At 47.6% G+C, this 17,600-nt stretch overlaps 1 protein-coding gene across 8 annotated transcripts in view; it reads right to left on the bottom strand.

Moving 5' to 3' along the window:
- The window catches only part of RBM33 (RNA binding motif protein 33), a 133,238-nt gene that overhangs the window by 13,978 nt on the left and 101,660 nt on the right, over positions 1 to 17,600 (bottom strand). For 4 of the 8 annotated variants that reach the window (XM_034639915.1, XM_034639899.1, XM_034639932.1 and 1 more), the window contains 2 exons: positions 5,322 to 5,531; positions 273 to 461 (listed from right to left, as the gene is read on the bottom strand). In XM_034639915.1, the coding sequence (XP_034495806.1) occupies positions 273 to 461; positions 5,322 to 5,531 (399 nt within the window). The remainder of the gene's footprint in view (positions 1 to 272; positions 462 to 5,321; positions 5,532 to 17,600) is intronic. The other 4 variants (XM_034639907.1, XM_034639923.1, XM_034639941.1 and 1 more) reach the window with 2 other exon arrangements.

Raw genomic sequence — 17,600 nt, 5'->3', positions numbered from 1 at the left:
CGTACAGATGCCTATGTAAACCTTAGGATAACGTGAGGGTTTCAAAGAATAATTTGTTCAGTTGGAAAAATTATTTCATAAATTTCGTAACTGAGCACCTGAAAATTTCCAGATAATCTAACTCTAAGGCAAAAGTCCTGCTATCAGGTATGCACAGTCAATAAAATACGTGTCTTTCTTCTTGAACGTACCACTTTACCATAAAGTGAGCAACACAGAGGGACTGTGAGTCCGGATGGAACAGTCTTGGCGCAGGGCCCCAGGCAACCCACCTGAATGGGGCCTACTGACATCAGCAGGTTCTTCAGCTGGACGTCGGTGGTGGACGAGGACAGCCCTTCCACAGACACGACGCAGGGCTGGGGCTTACACTCCACCACCCGGAGGTTCTGCTTGTTTGGCATCAGGCGTCCTCGGCCCATCGCTCCGGCCACGCCTCGGCCTCTCCCATGCATGAGCACCTGGCGACGGCAGAAATACCATTTCACTTTTAAGCTTTGGATTTTTTTCCCCACGGCTGCTAAGATTATACAAGTGGGCAAACAACTCAGAATCCATTAAAATACACCACAAGCGACAGGATCGTCTGTACTTTCCATCCACTACCAGAGCAGGGCTTAATGTCGAAGTGAACCCACCCCCAGCAAGTCCACGTGGAGGCAAAGGAAGGAAAGAGAAGTAGCTAAGTGTGACTCCATCTAGGTACCAAGAGCAGCACGAGGAGGCACTTTCTGCGTTAACCACCGTGCGCAGACGAAGCAGCAGATCAGAGGGGTTGAGAGACTTGTTTGGGTCTCGTCCTAACAGGCCCAGAGCCCAAACTGCCCCCAGCGTAGACGACGCACCCACCACAAGCCACAGCGGTGACTCCGTGTGGCCGGCACCCTGAGTACCTGCAAGGCGGGTTCTGTAGCTGGGGTCACCTTCCGGATGCTGCACGCCACCATCCCATACACCACAGCGCTTTAACAACACCAGAAAAAAACCCAAGCCACAACAATGCGTGCCCATACCCACCACAGTGATGATGTCACTGGTCTAAGGGAGAGCCCAGACCTCAGAAGGTTTTTAAGTTGCTCAAGGGTTCGAAACCACTGTTCTGGGGTCTTTTAAAGAAGAGGAGACGGCTGAATCTTTCTGGTATATTCTAATTAGAAAATTAGCTAAAGCGCCAAGTGCTAAGTGCTTTCTCCAAAACAAAAGTCCATCTCTGCAGGCAGCGGTGAAACGCAGGCAGCAGGTGGGCTGAACAGCACCAGAGCTTCCAGACACCCTAACCCCAATTCTGCCCTACAGCTGGGTACAAAGGGACAAAATGGCCCCCGTTCCATCACAGAAAAGGCAGAGAGGAAGGTAAATGGAAATCAGAATGGAACTTCTGCACATGAACAGGCACCACACAAAAGGAAAGGCGTACAAAACAACATTTCTTAACACGTCGCAGAAGGCGGCAAAACTCCTCCTGGGAACTGAGTTTTTGAAAAATGCAAAAGGATATTTCAACAGAAGTCACACTGGAAAACACACATCGAAAGGTGAACGTAAAACACATCAGTAAGAGAAAGGATAAAAACAGTACGATCATTTCCACAGATGCAGAAAAAGCATCTGACAAAGTACAATATCCATTCACAACAAAAACCAACAAAATAGATCCAGAGGGAACATACCTCAACCGTGATAAAGGTATATATATGAAAAACCCACAGCCAACATGATAGTCAAGGGGGGGGAACTGAGAGCTTTTCCGCAAAGATCGGCAAGGGGAAAGGGGTGTCCACTTCCACCAATGTTTTTCAACACAGAACTGGAAGTCCTAGCCACAGCAATCAGACAAGAAAAAGAAAGAGAAAGCATCCAAACTGGTAAGGAAGAAGTAAAACCCTTACTATATGCAGATCGCATGATACCATATACAGAAAAACCTAAAGACTCCACCAAAAAAACCACTAGAACTGATAAATGAATTCAGTAAAGTCGCAGGATTAAAAAAAAAAATGTACAGAAATCTGTTGCATTCCTATACATTAGTAATGAAACAACATAAAGAGAAATTAAGCAAATCCCATTTACAGTTACACCAAAAAAAAGATACCTAGGAATAAACCTAACCAAGAGGTGAAAGACCTGTACTCTGAAAACTATGCAACACTGAGGAAAGAAACTGAAGATGACATAAATGGAAAGAGATTCCATGCTCACGGCCTGAAGAACAAATTACGTTAAAATGTCCATGCTACTCGAAGCAATCTACACGTGTAATGCAATCCCTACCAAAATACCAACAGCATTTTTCACAGAACTAGAACAATCCTGAACTTTGTATGGAACCACAAAAGACCCCAAACAGCCAAAGCAACCTTGAAAAGGGAAAGCAAAGCTGGAGGCATCACAATTCCAGACTTCAAATTATATTACAGAGCTGCAGTGATCAAGATATTATGGTACTGGCACAAAAACAGACACACAGATTAAGGGAACTAGACAAAAAACACAGAAATAAACCCACAACTATATGGTCAATTAATCTTTGACAAAGGAGGCAAGAATATGCAATGGGAAAAAGACAGTCTCTTCAACAAATGGTCTTGGGACAACTGGACAGCCACATGCAGAAGAATGAAACCGGACCACTTTCTGACACCATACACAAAAATAAACTCAAAATACATTAAGGACCTAAATGTGTGACCTAAAACCACAAAAATCCTAGAAGAGATCACAGGCAGTAATTTCTCTGACATTGGTCATAGCGACATTTTCCTAGATTATGACTCCTGAAGCAAGAGAAGCAAAAGCAAAAAACAAAAAACAAAAAACAAAACTACTGGGACTACATCAAAATAAAAAGCACAGTGAAGGAAACAATCTACAAAACTAAGAAGCAATGGAATGGGAGAAGATATTTGCAAATGATATATCTGATAAAAGCCTAGCATCCAAAATACATAAAGAACTGATACAACTCAACACCCAAAACCCAAACAATCCAATTAAAAAACGGGCAGAAGACAGACATTTCTCCAAAGGAGCCACCCAGATGGCCAACAGACACATGAGAAGATGGTCAACATCACGTGCCATCAGGGGATGCTAATCGAAGCGACAGTGTATCACCTCACACCCGTCAGCGTGGCTAAAATGAAAACCACAAGAGCTGAACTGTGGAAGCAGCCCAAGTGTCCACAGAAAGATGAGTGGGGAAAGAAGATGAGGTGTGTGCGTGTGCACGCACATGCACACGCACATGCACACACACACACGCACACACACTGGAATATTACTCAGCCATAAAAAAGAATGAAATCTTGCCACTTGCAAGGACGTGGATAGAGCTAGAGAGTATTATTCTAAGCAAAGTAGGTCAAAGACAAATACCATGAGTTCATTCTTACGTGGAATTAAGAAAGAAAAATGTACAAAGGAAAAAAAGAGGCAAATCAAGAAACAGCCTCTTACCTCTAGAGAATAAACTGGTGGTTATCAGGGGGAGGCTGGCGGGTGGCTGGGTGAGACGGGGGAAGGACTAAGAGTGCACTTAGCACGGCGAGCACCTGGTGATGTACGGAACTCACCGAATCACTATACTGCACACCTGAAACTAATGTAACACTGATGGTGACTACAACGGAATCAGAAAAGACAAAGTTGCAAGTAAAACTGGCTGGAAACCAGCAGTAAATAAGTATTCTTATGTTCTAGCTATAAGAAGTTATAATACTAATAAGAGAGTATTATATAATATTAATACTATTAATATTATTATATAATATTATACTACACATATCATATATGTATTATTATATAATATTAATCAGACAGTATGTCCTTTACCAAATACTTCCTTATACACCAGGGACCATGCTATTTATACGCATGTTCTCAGGAAGTCCTCCCAAGAGCCCGCATGAGCTGGGAAACTGCTGCTCTCACTTCACAGGAGAGTAGACGAAGCCTTCAGAGGAGCACAGCTGTATGGGGGAGGGGGCCTCTAAAGTCACTCCTCATGGATGGACTGGGGAAAGCCCCTGACTGAAGCCGGTTTAGACTTGGGCAACCTTCAAAGACTGAAGCTAAGATTTAATGTCTGTACCCATCTTCTGTTGCAAAAAGGGGATAATTCTGTTTTCTCCTACATATTCAAGTGCTTATGAGATAACACAGACAAAGTCATTTAAATACTTCAAAGACCCAGAATGGCCTTCATATTAAGACTATTACTATTTAATTATCAGAAGGACAAGCAGATAGGAAGAGCTAATAGACTGCAGAGCTTTCTAGAAGAAACTCAAAGCAGTGTTGCTGCCCTGCTTCCTAGCTTGTGTAATTCCATCACACAAGGGGCATCTGGACTTAGGCCCCAAGAGGAGACAATATTTACTGTCAGGCAGGGGCGCCTGGGTGGCACAGTGGTTAAGTGTCTGCCTTCGGCTCAGGGCATGATCCCGGCGTTATGGGATCGAGCCCCACATCAGGCTCCTCTGCTAGGAGCCTGCTTCTTCCTCTCCCACTCCCTGCTTGTGTTCCCTCTCTCGCTGGCTATCTCTATCTCTGTCGAATAAATAAAAATAAAATCTTTAAAAAAAAAAAATATTTACTGTCAGGCAGAGAGGTGAAAGCTTTGGGGAAGCTACAGAGACGGCTTCCCTACCAGCTGAGGAGAAGGGCGCCCTACCACGGGGACATAACAGGATGAGGAGGACGCTCCTCTCCTAGGGGAGGTTTAAATTCAGTGTGCGAAAGGAGAACAGGCACCTCCGTGGGAGGCATTCTAGATGCCTTTGTCTCTCGTCACACAGTCCGAATAAGAGCCCCTTCCATCCCCAGGGCAAAGGAAGGAGGAAAGATCCAGAGTCAGGGCCACTTTCCTTGCACAGGATCCTTCCCCTGCAAAGGCCCTGCTTTCCCCCTTGTGAACTGGGTAACAGCAAGAAAGTGGCTGAGCAGAAGTCTCTCTGGCTCTGTGCCAGCAGAGTCTGGAGAACCAGTGAGCAGGGGGACGAAAGATGCCCAACTGGGATCTATGAGCACAGGGTCGTCTCCAGGGCAGGGGTCAGAGCTGCAGAAAACAGCCACAGCCCCGGCTGTGCGGCCTTTCCCCTATGAGTCTCATGACAAAGTCACGCGAGGAAAGTGCTTCTGTGAACACATTAACTTTCAAAGCCAAAACAAAGGAGATTACTGTTCATTTATAAATCTGCTTGGGCCCTCCTACTGCGCGTGAGGCACTCCCATCGGAGAACTGCCCAGACGCCGAGCGCTGTTTTAACTAGGACGACGTCTCCGCGTTCCCGGCCCTCGGCCTCGGTAACAAGCAGTACCTTCTTGGCCGGATGAACTCCCTGGATGCTCTTGATGGCCGGAGGGCCGGCCGAGTGCACGTGGGGCCCCACCGGCGGGTGCTGGGGCTGCTGAAGGGCCCCCTTGGTCAGCGTCACCTTGCGGGCGGGCTGCTGTCTCACTTCTGGGGGCTGCGGGAGCCGCTGGGGCTGGCCCTCAGGGTGAAAAAAGCCGTCGCTCTCTCCTCCCTGCTGAAACAAGGCAGCGTGCTGGTCAGTACCTGCGCAGCCGGGCGGCCTGCCCCAGCGTCGGGGGGTCCGCCTCGGTGAGCGCTCAACCGAGAGCAAAGCTATCTCAAACAAGTGAAACACCAAACCCGCCAGTTCACTACAGCCACTAAGGAAATTTCTCATCTGACCGTGTTTGGGTTTTAATCATATTACTGAAATTTAAAACACGAAGATCTTTAATTACTGTACCCACTCAAGAGGTCTGTGATTAAAGTAAGTGCTGTTCAGCCCAGTGAAATACGGCTGAACTTTAAAAACACTTCATACTCAACAAGCATTTGCCACTTTTGAGAGAGTTCTTGTTAAAATCTGACAGTCCGCACAGGCAGTGGTTTTAAACTTTTAACCCGTCTTCAGACCTAATGCAAAGGGGACTGTCGTCAGGACGCGCCTCACTGGCCCTGGGGACACAGCAATGACCCCTGGTCCTCTCTCGGCCCCTCCCTCCCGCGGAGCCGCAGTGCCTCATCCTCCCGTCAGCGATCTCAGAGGAGGGACTCGCGCGCCTGTGACAAGCTTTACAAGGGTCAGAAATGTAACCTTTTGAGTCTTAATAACAATCCCTTGTTTCTTGACCTTAAAAACCGCTGTATTTGTTAAAAAGAAAACCACACGCCCGAAATGGTGTCACTTAGACGGAGCTCCCAAACTGAGGCTCGTGGAGTCATCAGCCCCCCCCAAAGGTGGTCTTCGCCGGTCAGTTGGGAAGTGCCCCCCCCCCGCCCCGGGAAGGTGAGCTCACCTGCCTAAGACCCTCACTTTCCGCCTAGGGGAGAGTCACCTGCCTGAAACCATCCTGCCTCAGCCAATAGCTTCCCCGCCCTATTCTCCCTCTTTAAGCAGCTTCCATTCTGCACACCTCCCAGGGGCCTCCTCCTGGGGGCCTCCTCGGCTTGCCGGATGGGATGGTGCCCAATTCGCAAATCATTTAATAACGCCAGTTACATCTTTAAAACGTTCTCAAATTTTTGCTACTGAATACATTCAAGCTGTACTCTTTATGTTTACGATACCACCCGGCAGCACAAACAATCTCTCTGGATGGTGCCTGTGGGCTACTTTCAGTATTAAGTGCAGCGTCTCTCCAAGAGAGTAGCTGGTGACCAAGAAAGAAAGTGGACAGCAAGAAAATCCTATCTTGCCCTACTAAATTACGTAATCTGAGCAGAAACGGATGCCTGAATGTGCGCAGTGAGACTCCGACCCTGGTCAGCACGAGGCTCCAGTCCTCACGCCCACAGGGGCGGGGGGCGGGTGTCAGTGAGCCCAGCCCCGCGGCTTGCTCAGCGGCTTGCTCAGCGGCACCAGTGCTTCCCAAAGGAGCTGGCTGAGTTAGCGCAGCAGCAGCCCTGTAGCCTGTGCCTCTCCCGTCTCTACGCTCATCTTTCAGAGACAGGGTAACGGAATAAAGTGAAAGGACAGGGGCTGGAGCGAGATAGGTGTAGATAAGATTTGTGTAAAAACTGCCCAAAGTAATTGGGCCCCAGGAGAAATGGGATTAAAACTGTCACCTACGGCAGGGCTTCTGGCTACGGCAGGAGGAGAGGACAGCAAGTCTACCCCACCTGCCCCCCCCATAAATATCTGACAGACAAAACCACCCAGAACAAGCATTTCAGGTCTCTGGGAGTCGAAGAAAGTGAAATGAGTCACGGAGCAGCAACTACTCCTCAGACCTGGTGTGCAGGGCAGGCTCCCAGCTGACAGGGAAGGGGGTGGGGGCAGAGCGGGTGAGGCCTGCCAGCCTGAGAAGCCCCAGCAGCACTGTCAGTACCAGCAGCAAACCGGGGGGGGGGGGGGGGGGGGGGGGNAGCAAACCAGCCAGTAATCAGAGGCACAATGGGAAATTCTGGAAATCAGAGCTCCCGAAGGCCTAGGTAAGTGCTCTCCACGAGGGTGCCAGGGAAGCTCACACGGGTAGGGGGCGGGTAGGAAGGGCTAGCTGAGGTGAGCTCTGACAGCCGGTGCCCCCCACTCACAGACCACCCACCCGCCAATCTCTTCTCGAATGACTGACTGGCCGACCAACAAGCTATGTAGCAAAAGGGTTGACCCCTAGGAAGCCAGGCTAAGAAATGAGGTAAGAATAGAAAACTCATAAAAAAATATTCTGAACTGAATAAAAATGCAACATATCAAAATGCAACATATCAAAAACTCTGCAACTGAAGAGTTATGTCAGAAAGGAAAGAAATCTGAAATCAATAACCTGAGCTTTTATCTCAAGATGCTAGGGAAAAAAGGAAATCAAACCTAAAATACGAGGAAGGAAAAGATAAGATCACAGCAAAAAGCAATGACAAGGGAAACAGAAGAACAATAGAGAAAAATCAATGACACCAAAAGTTGCATTTTTGAGATCAACAAAACCGATGACCTCTAACTGAACTGATCAAGAAAAAAGGAGAGAGGGCACCAATGACCAAAATCAGAAACAAGAGAGCAGGTCATCACAACAGGTCCCACCAAAATGAAAAAGGACGTCACGAACAACTTATACCAACAAGTCAGGCCACTGAGGTGAAACGGACAGACTGCATAAGAAATGCAAAACACCAAAACGGATTCAAGAATAAAGAGAAAATCTGAAAATCTGAGAAGACACTGAATTGGTAATGAAGAACGTCCCGCAAAGAAAAATCCAAACGGACTCACTGGTGAGTGGTGAGCCCTGTTTCAGGAGGAAGACGACCAATCTTACACACAGCAGCCTCTCTCAGAGAAGAGAGGAGGAGAAAGAACCTTCCCACTCACCCTTTGAGACCGGCATGACCCGGATAGAAATGCTAAACACCTCACAGGAGAAGAAAGGCACCAAACCACACCCTCACAAACATAGGTGAAGAAAGGTCCCTACCAAAATAGCAGCAACCGGACGCATCCACACAGAAAAGGGACCGTGCCCCACGCCCGAGCCAAGATTGACCCCAGGAACGCAAGGCTGGCTGGACACCGCAAGACCAAGGAGTCTAGCTACACGGGTCTACTGACTGATTCTCCAACTTCCACCCTATTCACCCACGTGAATAAATGAACTGGCTAGGTGGATAGTTCTATGGGAACGCCCTCCACTGTAGCGACGCGGGGGGTCTAAATAAACTCCCTGGGAGCCTACCGACCAGGGACAAGTTCGAGGATTCCTATAGCATACGCTATCCTGTGAGCATCTACAGAAACCAGAGGTTTAAACCCTATCAGCCTGTTTTGTGCACCAAGCTGGAATTTCCTGCATACGCCAAAGGTACTGAGGTTATCTACTGAATGAATTAATAAATAGTGCATCACACTTTAAAAACAGGAGTTTTCAACCTGCCAGAAAAAAAAGGATAGTATCAGGAACCTAGGTTACAGCCACTGCTGGTTAGCACACGGGTATTTACTCCACGTCACTACGATACCGACCAGGCCAGCTTTCAAGGCAGCAGCACTACCTTGTGTGTCAGGAACGATTACGCCACGTTGCAGAACAGATAATTAGCTGGTACGTACGGCCTAAAAGGATAATGTCCATATACATGATGGAAAAAAGAACGAATATTGTCATCATTTTCTTTCTTTAGTAAGCCAACGCTAAAAACATGATCTAGACAGTGAACTTTAACTTAAAAAGAACAACTTGCACCAAAAGTTAAGATATTATAACTTGCCTCTTTTGAGGTAGACAATGTATATAAGTATTTGGACGATAAATATAGAACACTGGCGATCAGATGATTTTTAAACTGGGAACTGAATTGAGAACATAAACATTTAGTCAAGAAACACTCCAAATAATAAAAATTCTCTTCATTGTTATTTTGGGTAAGAGACTGGTGGTAATTTACTATAAGTGGAGACGTTAACGTCAGATAAAAACCCTGAAAAACAAAGTTCCGAACTTTCATTTTCTTTCAAGAGAAGTTTACTTTTTCAAGTAGGCTTGATCCCCTCAAAGTTCAGGACAAACAGGTACCACAAACAAAAGCCTCTCCTTTTCTCATCCGTGAGAACAACTCAGCTTTCCTTCTGCAGAGTATGAAGGCTCGTGACACGAAGAAAGGGTCCCATTCATGTTGTAAAGGCCTCTTTCAGGGTTTTCTAAGAGATCACCTGAAAAGACACGGTGATGACACCATTTCTGCAGATCTGCACGCACCTCGTCTCCTGCGGCTCTGGCCCCAGGGCGCGCACTGCCGGGCCAAGGGGTCCCTGTCCTCCTCCTCCCTGCCTGGCCTGCATCCTCCGAGGCCCCCACAGCACTCTCCGCCCCCAGGGCTCCCCGGCCAGGAAGTGCTTTGTGCTTCACACAACTGTTCTCAGCAAAAGTTGAAACAGAAAGGACTAGCCCTCCTGCACTGCATGAAGGGTCACTGTGATGCTTAAATAGAAGTTATTCCGCATTCCTGACTGTTCTGGACAGGAGTGTACTGCTGACGCCTACACTCACACACAGACCCAGACAGAGGTCAAGAAGCAGACTGAACGCGCCCGTGCATCTGGAATCTTCTGTAACTTACACAAACAGTTACTGCACTGAAGGAGGTCCTAAAATCGTTAGTACTTTGGTGTATACATTTGAAAATACTCTTGAATTCAAATTAGGATTTTCAGAAACCTGCCAACATTAATGTAAGGAGACTGGTCATTTGTGGACACAAATGATGACCTCTTCAAAAAAAGTCAGTTCCCTTTCAAAGTGCATCTCTCTAGGTGGCCCAGCTCCCTCTCAAATTCCTTGTGTAGATGCTAGTTTAAGGATCTGCCACTTCCTCTAAACACAGATGAGGCGAAAAAAGTTTAGCGTATCTTAGACCAAACCAGAACTATTTTGTTGGCTGTCTTCTCAAATGATTCTAATGAATACTGTAGAACGTCTTTTCGGAGTAGTTTTTCTTTTTTAAATGTAAGAGGTACTATCTGAATTAAGTAAGCCTAGGGAACACTCTGTATCAGCTTAATCATTACCAAAAAATGAGGTCTGAGGCCAGCAACATTAGCAGGACAAATTTATTTATAACAAATGCCTTAAATGTATAGATAAAAATGCCCATTGATACTGTCAGGGTTTCCTGCAATTTGACAGATCAAATCTTATTTTCATTCTTAAACCCCGTGAAGAAGTGATATCACTGACTCCCATTCACTAGTGAGCAAATTGATTAATCCCTCTCTATAGAAATCTCAACTCTTGATTACACCTATCAGACGTTAAGCAGCATTATTCTAGAGTGACAACACTTGACAAATTCCCCAACCATTTTTCTCAGCTTTTGTGGCCCTGCTAGCTTGTATTAACCCTGATGAAAAATTAATTTCCCTTATCTTCTTCTAAACCCCAAAATCCAAATCCGCCAAACTGGCAACTCTTTCTGTAAAGGTATTATGAAAACCTCTAAAAGATTAATTGCATGTCTTCAGGTGACATTAAATTAATTTCTGTACTCATGACAGACATTTGATACTCCGTACTGAGAGGACAGATAACATTGTCAGGACACACACAAGGACAGTGGTTAGGGTCCCAGGGCAGCCTCCTATGAATTCTCCTTCTGATAAGGCCCACTTCACTGTCATGGCAATGCTGCTGATCTTACAGCCCACAGACCTCACGGAACAGGTTTCTATTAACTGCAACAATGCTGGGCCTAGCCCTGTAATCTTTAGAAAGCTCACTCAGGATCTGGACAATAAATGATATGCATGCTACGTGAAGTTTCTAAATATAAATACATTTAAAGCCTCTATTTTGTTTTTGAAGACTACTCTTTAAAGGAGAAAAGGTAAAAGAAAATAAACAGGCTAACATTTTTTCCCCCCAGGTTTCCAGGTCAATTCCCTAATAAAACTGTTACAATAGAATAGGACGTGAGAATATTTTATATTTGTTGATTCTCTGCAATCAATTATCCTTACACGTAGCAAGCATGCAAAACATGTACACAACTTCAGTCTACAATACTTCCCGTAAAATTTCAGTAACAGGCCCACACGGGTTGAGTGAAGCAAAATCCGTAAGGTTAAAGAGACCGGGGCACACAGACCCCGTAAGTGCCTGGGCCTCCTGAGATAAAAGGACCTGACCAGTATGTACGCTGGACTTTACGGTACGGTGCTGACACGGCACAGTTCTCGAGGGCCCGCCCGCTTTCTCTCACCCTTTTACCCTTCTGAGATGAGTCAGGTTTGGGGAAATCTTTAAAACACAAAATTAACTGGCCTTTGGGGGAACAAAACAAAGCCCCAAGCCCCCCCGGGACTGCCCAGGACTCCCCAACCTCTCGCACGAATGGACGCCTCTCGAAAGGAAAAAGTGGCTGAGGGTAAGAGAGTGGGGCCCTGCACGCTCAGGCTCTCCAAGCAGCAGGGCTCCTGTAAACTCGGGCTCTTCCAGCGGAGCCCCCCACGTGGGTGGGGCTCCAGGCCAGGGAGAGAAGCTTCCAGCTTGCCCTCAACCAGCAGCTTGGAAGGAGCTACTTGATGGTGTGAGGCCAGAGGCAACTTCCCTGCGGAGGCAGCATGGCTCTATCTTTGGCAGTTGCTGCTAGTCAGGAGAGGGAAGTTAACCAAGACACCAGAGAAAAATGTCCTCCTCTGCTGGGGAGAATGAGTTACTGCATCCCGATTCCTAGTTATACATGAAGTACTTCTGATTTAAGCACTTATCTTACTCCCCAACATCATACCCCTAAAAAACCCCCAAAATTAACGTAGAGAGACTGATTCATTACAACTGATTTCTGTCCTCTAACGAACTGCGGATTTTGCCCAAATTTAGAAGCCACGTGTTTAAGAATGCTTAATCACTTGGGCAAACTGGGAGAATCTACTACAATTAAACATATATATCCTTAAACTCAGCAATGCCACTCAAAAGTATGTATATATTCTAGAGAAATTAATAAATATATCAGTAAAAATCATGTGCAAGAAAAAAAAGAAAAAAAAAGTCCTTTCTTTTTAAGTTATTAATTCTGCCCACTAAAGCATTTCAAAGCTTTACATACAATAGCTTCTGCTCCAAAAGGAAATTTCTGGAATATACATATCCTCAAACACGGGACTAATCAGGATTCATGCCCCAAGTCTCTTCTGCTAGTTGCCTTCAGGCCCTCTGATGGCTTATGAGCACCTGTCACAGGGAAAGGACCCTGCAACCAATGAGCCCACCCCCACCCCATCAGCCCCCTCGCTACGGGAGAGGGATGAAGCCTGCAAGGCAACAGCCTGGACTCACCCTCACCCCCGGCCCTCCTGGCTCCCCCATCTGGGTTCAAGCAGCTTCTCTTACACTCAGTTTCCCTGACCGTCTGGTCTTCCCAGAACCCTTCTATCCCAAGTCCGCGGCAGCTCTGTCCTTTCGTACCTCACTTCCAACTCACTTCCACCCGACTCACTTCTTCCCGATCCTCGAGCATGGTCTCCGCTCCCAGAGACTGCTTGACACCACGTTAGCTTCTGCCAGAAATCCAGTGAGTCAAGAAGGCCGTGCCCTCTGCGCTGGTGAGGCAGCTCAGCGCAGGTCAGAGAGTGACCTCCACCGCGCGGGACGCGCTCTGCCTTGGCCCACATCTCCACACGAAAAGTCCTCCCACATACCCGCCACTCAACACAACCCAAAAAGTGCCAAACCGTACGCATGATATAATCCCACTTTGTACATCAAATAAAAAAGGAGTTTGCGAGGGAACCATAAATGTTAGCGTGAAAAGACAAGCAGGAGGATTAATAACAAGAGTTAATGCTACTTTCCCCCATTTTGCTACCCGGTGCCGTCCCCATGTCTCCAAGAAACAGCTACTACTTTTAAACCGGAGTATTCATGGAAAACAGTGTTCAAATTTCTTCTTCGGTATTGCGTTAAAGAAACCACACACAATGTCCAGATTTTTAAAGCGAGAAGATACTTTCTCAATCTTTTCAACAAATGTTTTTTAAAATATTTATAGCATTCCTGAAACTGTCCTCCACCCTGGGCACAAAAAGTGAGCAGGAGCGCAAGCCCAGCCTCAGCAGGAGCAGTAACCAGGAGACAGCTCTGTGGACCCGTGGCCGCGCACGGCAGGTGGCACGCAGGGCAGGTAGCCAGCAGGCCAGAGGCAGCAAACAGGCCACATCCGGAGAGCGGGAGGCAGTGAAGGTGACCAGTCCAATCCCACCCTCTACGCGGAGGAGCTGTAACTCCCCCTCAAAGCAGGAGTCCCCACACGATGACAGACGGCTCCAGGATGAACACTGTCTCTAAATCCAACGCTCAGGAGTTGTGCCTACGACTTTCTGTGTATTAACGTTAAAGGTAGAGCCTCAGAAAAAAACCAGCAAGTAAGGACTAGTTTAGACATATACTTAAAAAAAAAAACAAACAAGGTTCAAAAACGAGGTCCATAATAATCCCTCTGCTGAAACCTCCCAATGGCTCTCACTGCTCTAGTGATCAAGACCCGAGGCCTAGAACAGCCTGTAAAGCCCCCCTCCACTCACTTGCTCTCCGCACTCTGGTCCACCTGGCCTACCTACAGCTAGAAAACTGGCCGTGACTTCCCTGCCACAGGACCATCGTCCAATCTCTCCCCCATGTGCCCAGAAGGCTCTTTCCTTCCCCCTGCCCTCCCTGCTTCAGCCAGGTGGCTCCTCCTCTTCACTCAAAGTCACTTCATCAGGTCTCCCTGTCTTGCCCCTCACAAGCCCCCTCAACCCGCACAGCACCCGGGCTGCGGAGCAGCTCCTACTCTCCTCGTGCAGCGGAAGGAGCTCCCATCCTGTTTGCCTGACACGCTCTAGCCCAGCTGCCCGGCTCAGGAACGCCGGCACCAGGGGAGCACCCTTCTGAGATGGACCCCACCCCGAGAGGGACTGAGCTGTGTCCTCGCTACAGCTGCCAGTAAGCCCTGCGCTCATGCACGGCAAACAGAACAAGACGCAGAGCTACAACTTCGGACCCTGCACATGCCAAGACCACCGGGCCCCTGCCACGGAGGGGGGACCCTCAGACACGCTCCCTCTTAGTACTGTGCACCTCAGCCACTGCCAAAAGAACATGCCGTGGCTAGCCTCTCCTTGTCCATCAAGACCCTCATGTTCATTCACACAGAAGCTCTTTTTGATTCATTCTTCTGCCTTTGGAACTCACCGTGGAGGGCTGGGCGTGCGCAGACAGGGCCCAGAGCAATGGCGCTCGGCGAGCACACCCGGCGCCCCCCTCTCCACGATGCCGAGGCGGGACTGACCGCAGAGCTGAGCCTCCCCTTCTTCTTGCACCAGATTTCAGGATGTGTTCGAGGAGTGATGGAGACACATCAACGAACACAGAGCCACCCTGAAGGGGCTCTCACTGGCCCATCTGGGACAATTCAAACCTCAAAACCAATGACAGTAACAATGCACTGGATAAAGTAAGAATCCATAAGCCCATACTGCTGTAAATAAATGAACCAATAAGTAAGTGAGAGAAAAGAGGGAGCTATCACAGTAAGCGCACAGAGTGTGCTGACATTATAAAAATGCCAAGGCTTGCTAATAAAAACAGTGAAAATCTGACTAGAAATGAGACATTTCCGTAGTCCGGAAGTATCTTCTCATAAATTACTTATCAATTACAAAGAGTGGGACCATAACCCTAGGGGAAGACTTGGCAAACACCACCTCGCTCAAGTGATCCGAGTTGCCAACACTGGACAAGCCCACCAGGAGCCTCCCGACAGGACCCACCAAGGACATGATGTCCTTCTGTGAGGCTCCTGCCCAAAATGCATAACCTGAAACAGCACGAGGAGAAGTAAGACAAATCCAAATTAAAGGGCATTTGACAAGACCACCAGCCTCCCCTCTTTAAAAAAGTCAAGGGCAGAACACACAAAGGCCGAGATGCTGTCCCAGAGTCGTGGGGACTATGAGGACCGCACGTGCCCCTGCGCCGGGGTCACAGAGGAACGCTGTGCCAACGCTGCGTCTGGAGTTCTGATGTGTGTACCTGCGGGCTGCGCGAAGGGACAGCTCCCTGCTGAGGAGACGTGGCGCGGCTCCAACGTCCTCCCCAACAGTGGCGGAGCATGTGAGTGCGAGGGGGGCAAAGAGAAACAGCGGCAATGCAATGTGGCAGAACACCACCTGCGGAAGCTGATAAAGGGGGCACAGGAGTTCTTACACTATTTTTGCAACTTCTCTTAAATTGTAATTACATCAAAATAAAATGTCCTCCACCAACCACAGACAACTCAGGTATGAGTGTGATGCCTCTTCTACCAGCTCCCTAAAGAAAGTCTGAGAATAACTTCGAGCGAGGGAGGGTGCGAAGGAACCTACGAATACAGTGCAACCCCTGAAAGCGAGCTCGAGCACAAATAAACTGGGACCTTTTGCAAGCAGCATTTGACAGCCTTTTAAAAGTAAAACACAAGAGTATCACAACTGGACAGCTGGCCTTCCTGCTGAGGCATTCTGCGCTTCTCCCATTTCTCTGTGTGGCCAGCAGGACAAAGGGCTGTTTACTTACTTTGCTGCCAAATTCTTAAAATTTTTATTACCTCAATTAGAATAAAGCCACTGAATTCAGAGTTTGCTTTCATCTTCTTAAAGAGCATTAGGAAGTCCTGCTCTGAAGAAGCCACTGCTCCTCCCTCGGGCTTCAAGGAAAGGGTGGTCAGTCACCCTCCCGAGAGGCTCCTCACACCCGTGACCACCTGGGAACCCCCCCTGCCCCCCGCCCAGCCAGCCTGGGGGAGCACGCCGCATTTTCCTGAGGAGACCGGGGCCCACTGGGGCCACGAACCAAGGTTACCTGAAACCACGACCCAACGTGCCCTGACCTGGACACGGAGCTGCAGTCCTGATTAAAGTCCTTCAGAGGAAGCGCCTGTGGCACATGCCTGTTCTAATTCTATTTCTGGTGCATGATCACAAAGGATGGCTGCATGACTAGTTTACACTGAGTAAACACTTTACATTTTTGTATTTGCTCTGATATTACTTGAATAGTTTTCCTGGATTATGTATTGGTTATGAACAAAATTACGATTTAAAAAGATTGCTCTTTGGGTTTCTGAAAATTAAATACTTAAGTGGCTTTCGGAGAAACGAGCAAATGAATTTTTCCATATTTTAAGAGTAATAATAAAGAACCATTCCATCAAATACAGCTCTTTAGGTAAATTACTTATATATAAGTAACCTTCAGGGAGGCATATGAAATTCTGGAACTACGCAAGAATATTCAACACTTTTCATAAACCACCACTCTACACACACTTACTCCTTTTGTAATCTCCCCTAGCAAAGCCAGACCACAAACTAGGAGTGGGAAAACTAAATCCACATATATATTGATGAGCCTCACAACACAGGTCTCTTTAAATAGCAAATTCCCCTGGTTTTCACCCCAGTGTTTTATATGTAAAATGTGCCCTAATCTGACTCACACGGAAATGTTCAAAGGTCCGTTTGGAGCACACGGCAGGATACCCTGCCCCTCACTGCACCAGACCAGGGCCAGGGGCCCTGAGCTTGCCTACACGCTACAGTTCCAGAACAGCAATGACGGAAACCCGGCCACTCTCCAGTCTTGTAACCACACAGCTGCGGCTCTGCACCCATCGTAACACTTCTCTCCTACTTCAGAATCCTTCTCAACACTTTCCAGTCAGTCACTACCACGTGGGGTTGGCAAGGAAAGTGAAACCTAATCATCGCCCTCATTCGAGAAGCCCCAGCTACAACTTTTCTGAATCAATTCTGCTACGTACTCACTGGAAGCAGTCGAATATTATCCCTGATCAAGAACGAAGGAGCACTTTGGAACAATGCAGCAGCAAGAACAACCATTATGAATACTAAGAACCTCAGCTCTACCAGCGAGCAGCTGGGTGGCCCCGGGCTACTCACGCAACGTCTCTAAGACTGAATCTGCTCCCCTTGAGACGGGAATCCAAGGCTCTGCCTCGTACAGGTGCTCGGAGCAGATGCTGAACACTGCTTGATGGCCACCCACTATGCTGTAAGGAATGAAATCACAGACTGCATTCTTGGAAGGGGCCTTAGGAGCACCCCAAAAAGAAAGCA

This window comes from Ailuropoda melanoleuca, chromosome 1, assembly GCF_002007445.2.
Source record: "Ailuropoda melanoleuca isolate Jingjing chromosome 1, ASM200744v2, whole genome shotgun sequence".
Classification (NCBI taxonomy): Eukaryota; Metazoa; Chordata; class Mammalia; order Carnivora; family Ursidae; genus Ailuropoda; species Ailuropoda melanoleuca.
Note: the sequence above shows the minus strand (reverse complement) of the source record. Positions and strands in the feature narration are given on the sequence as shown.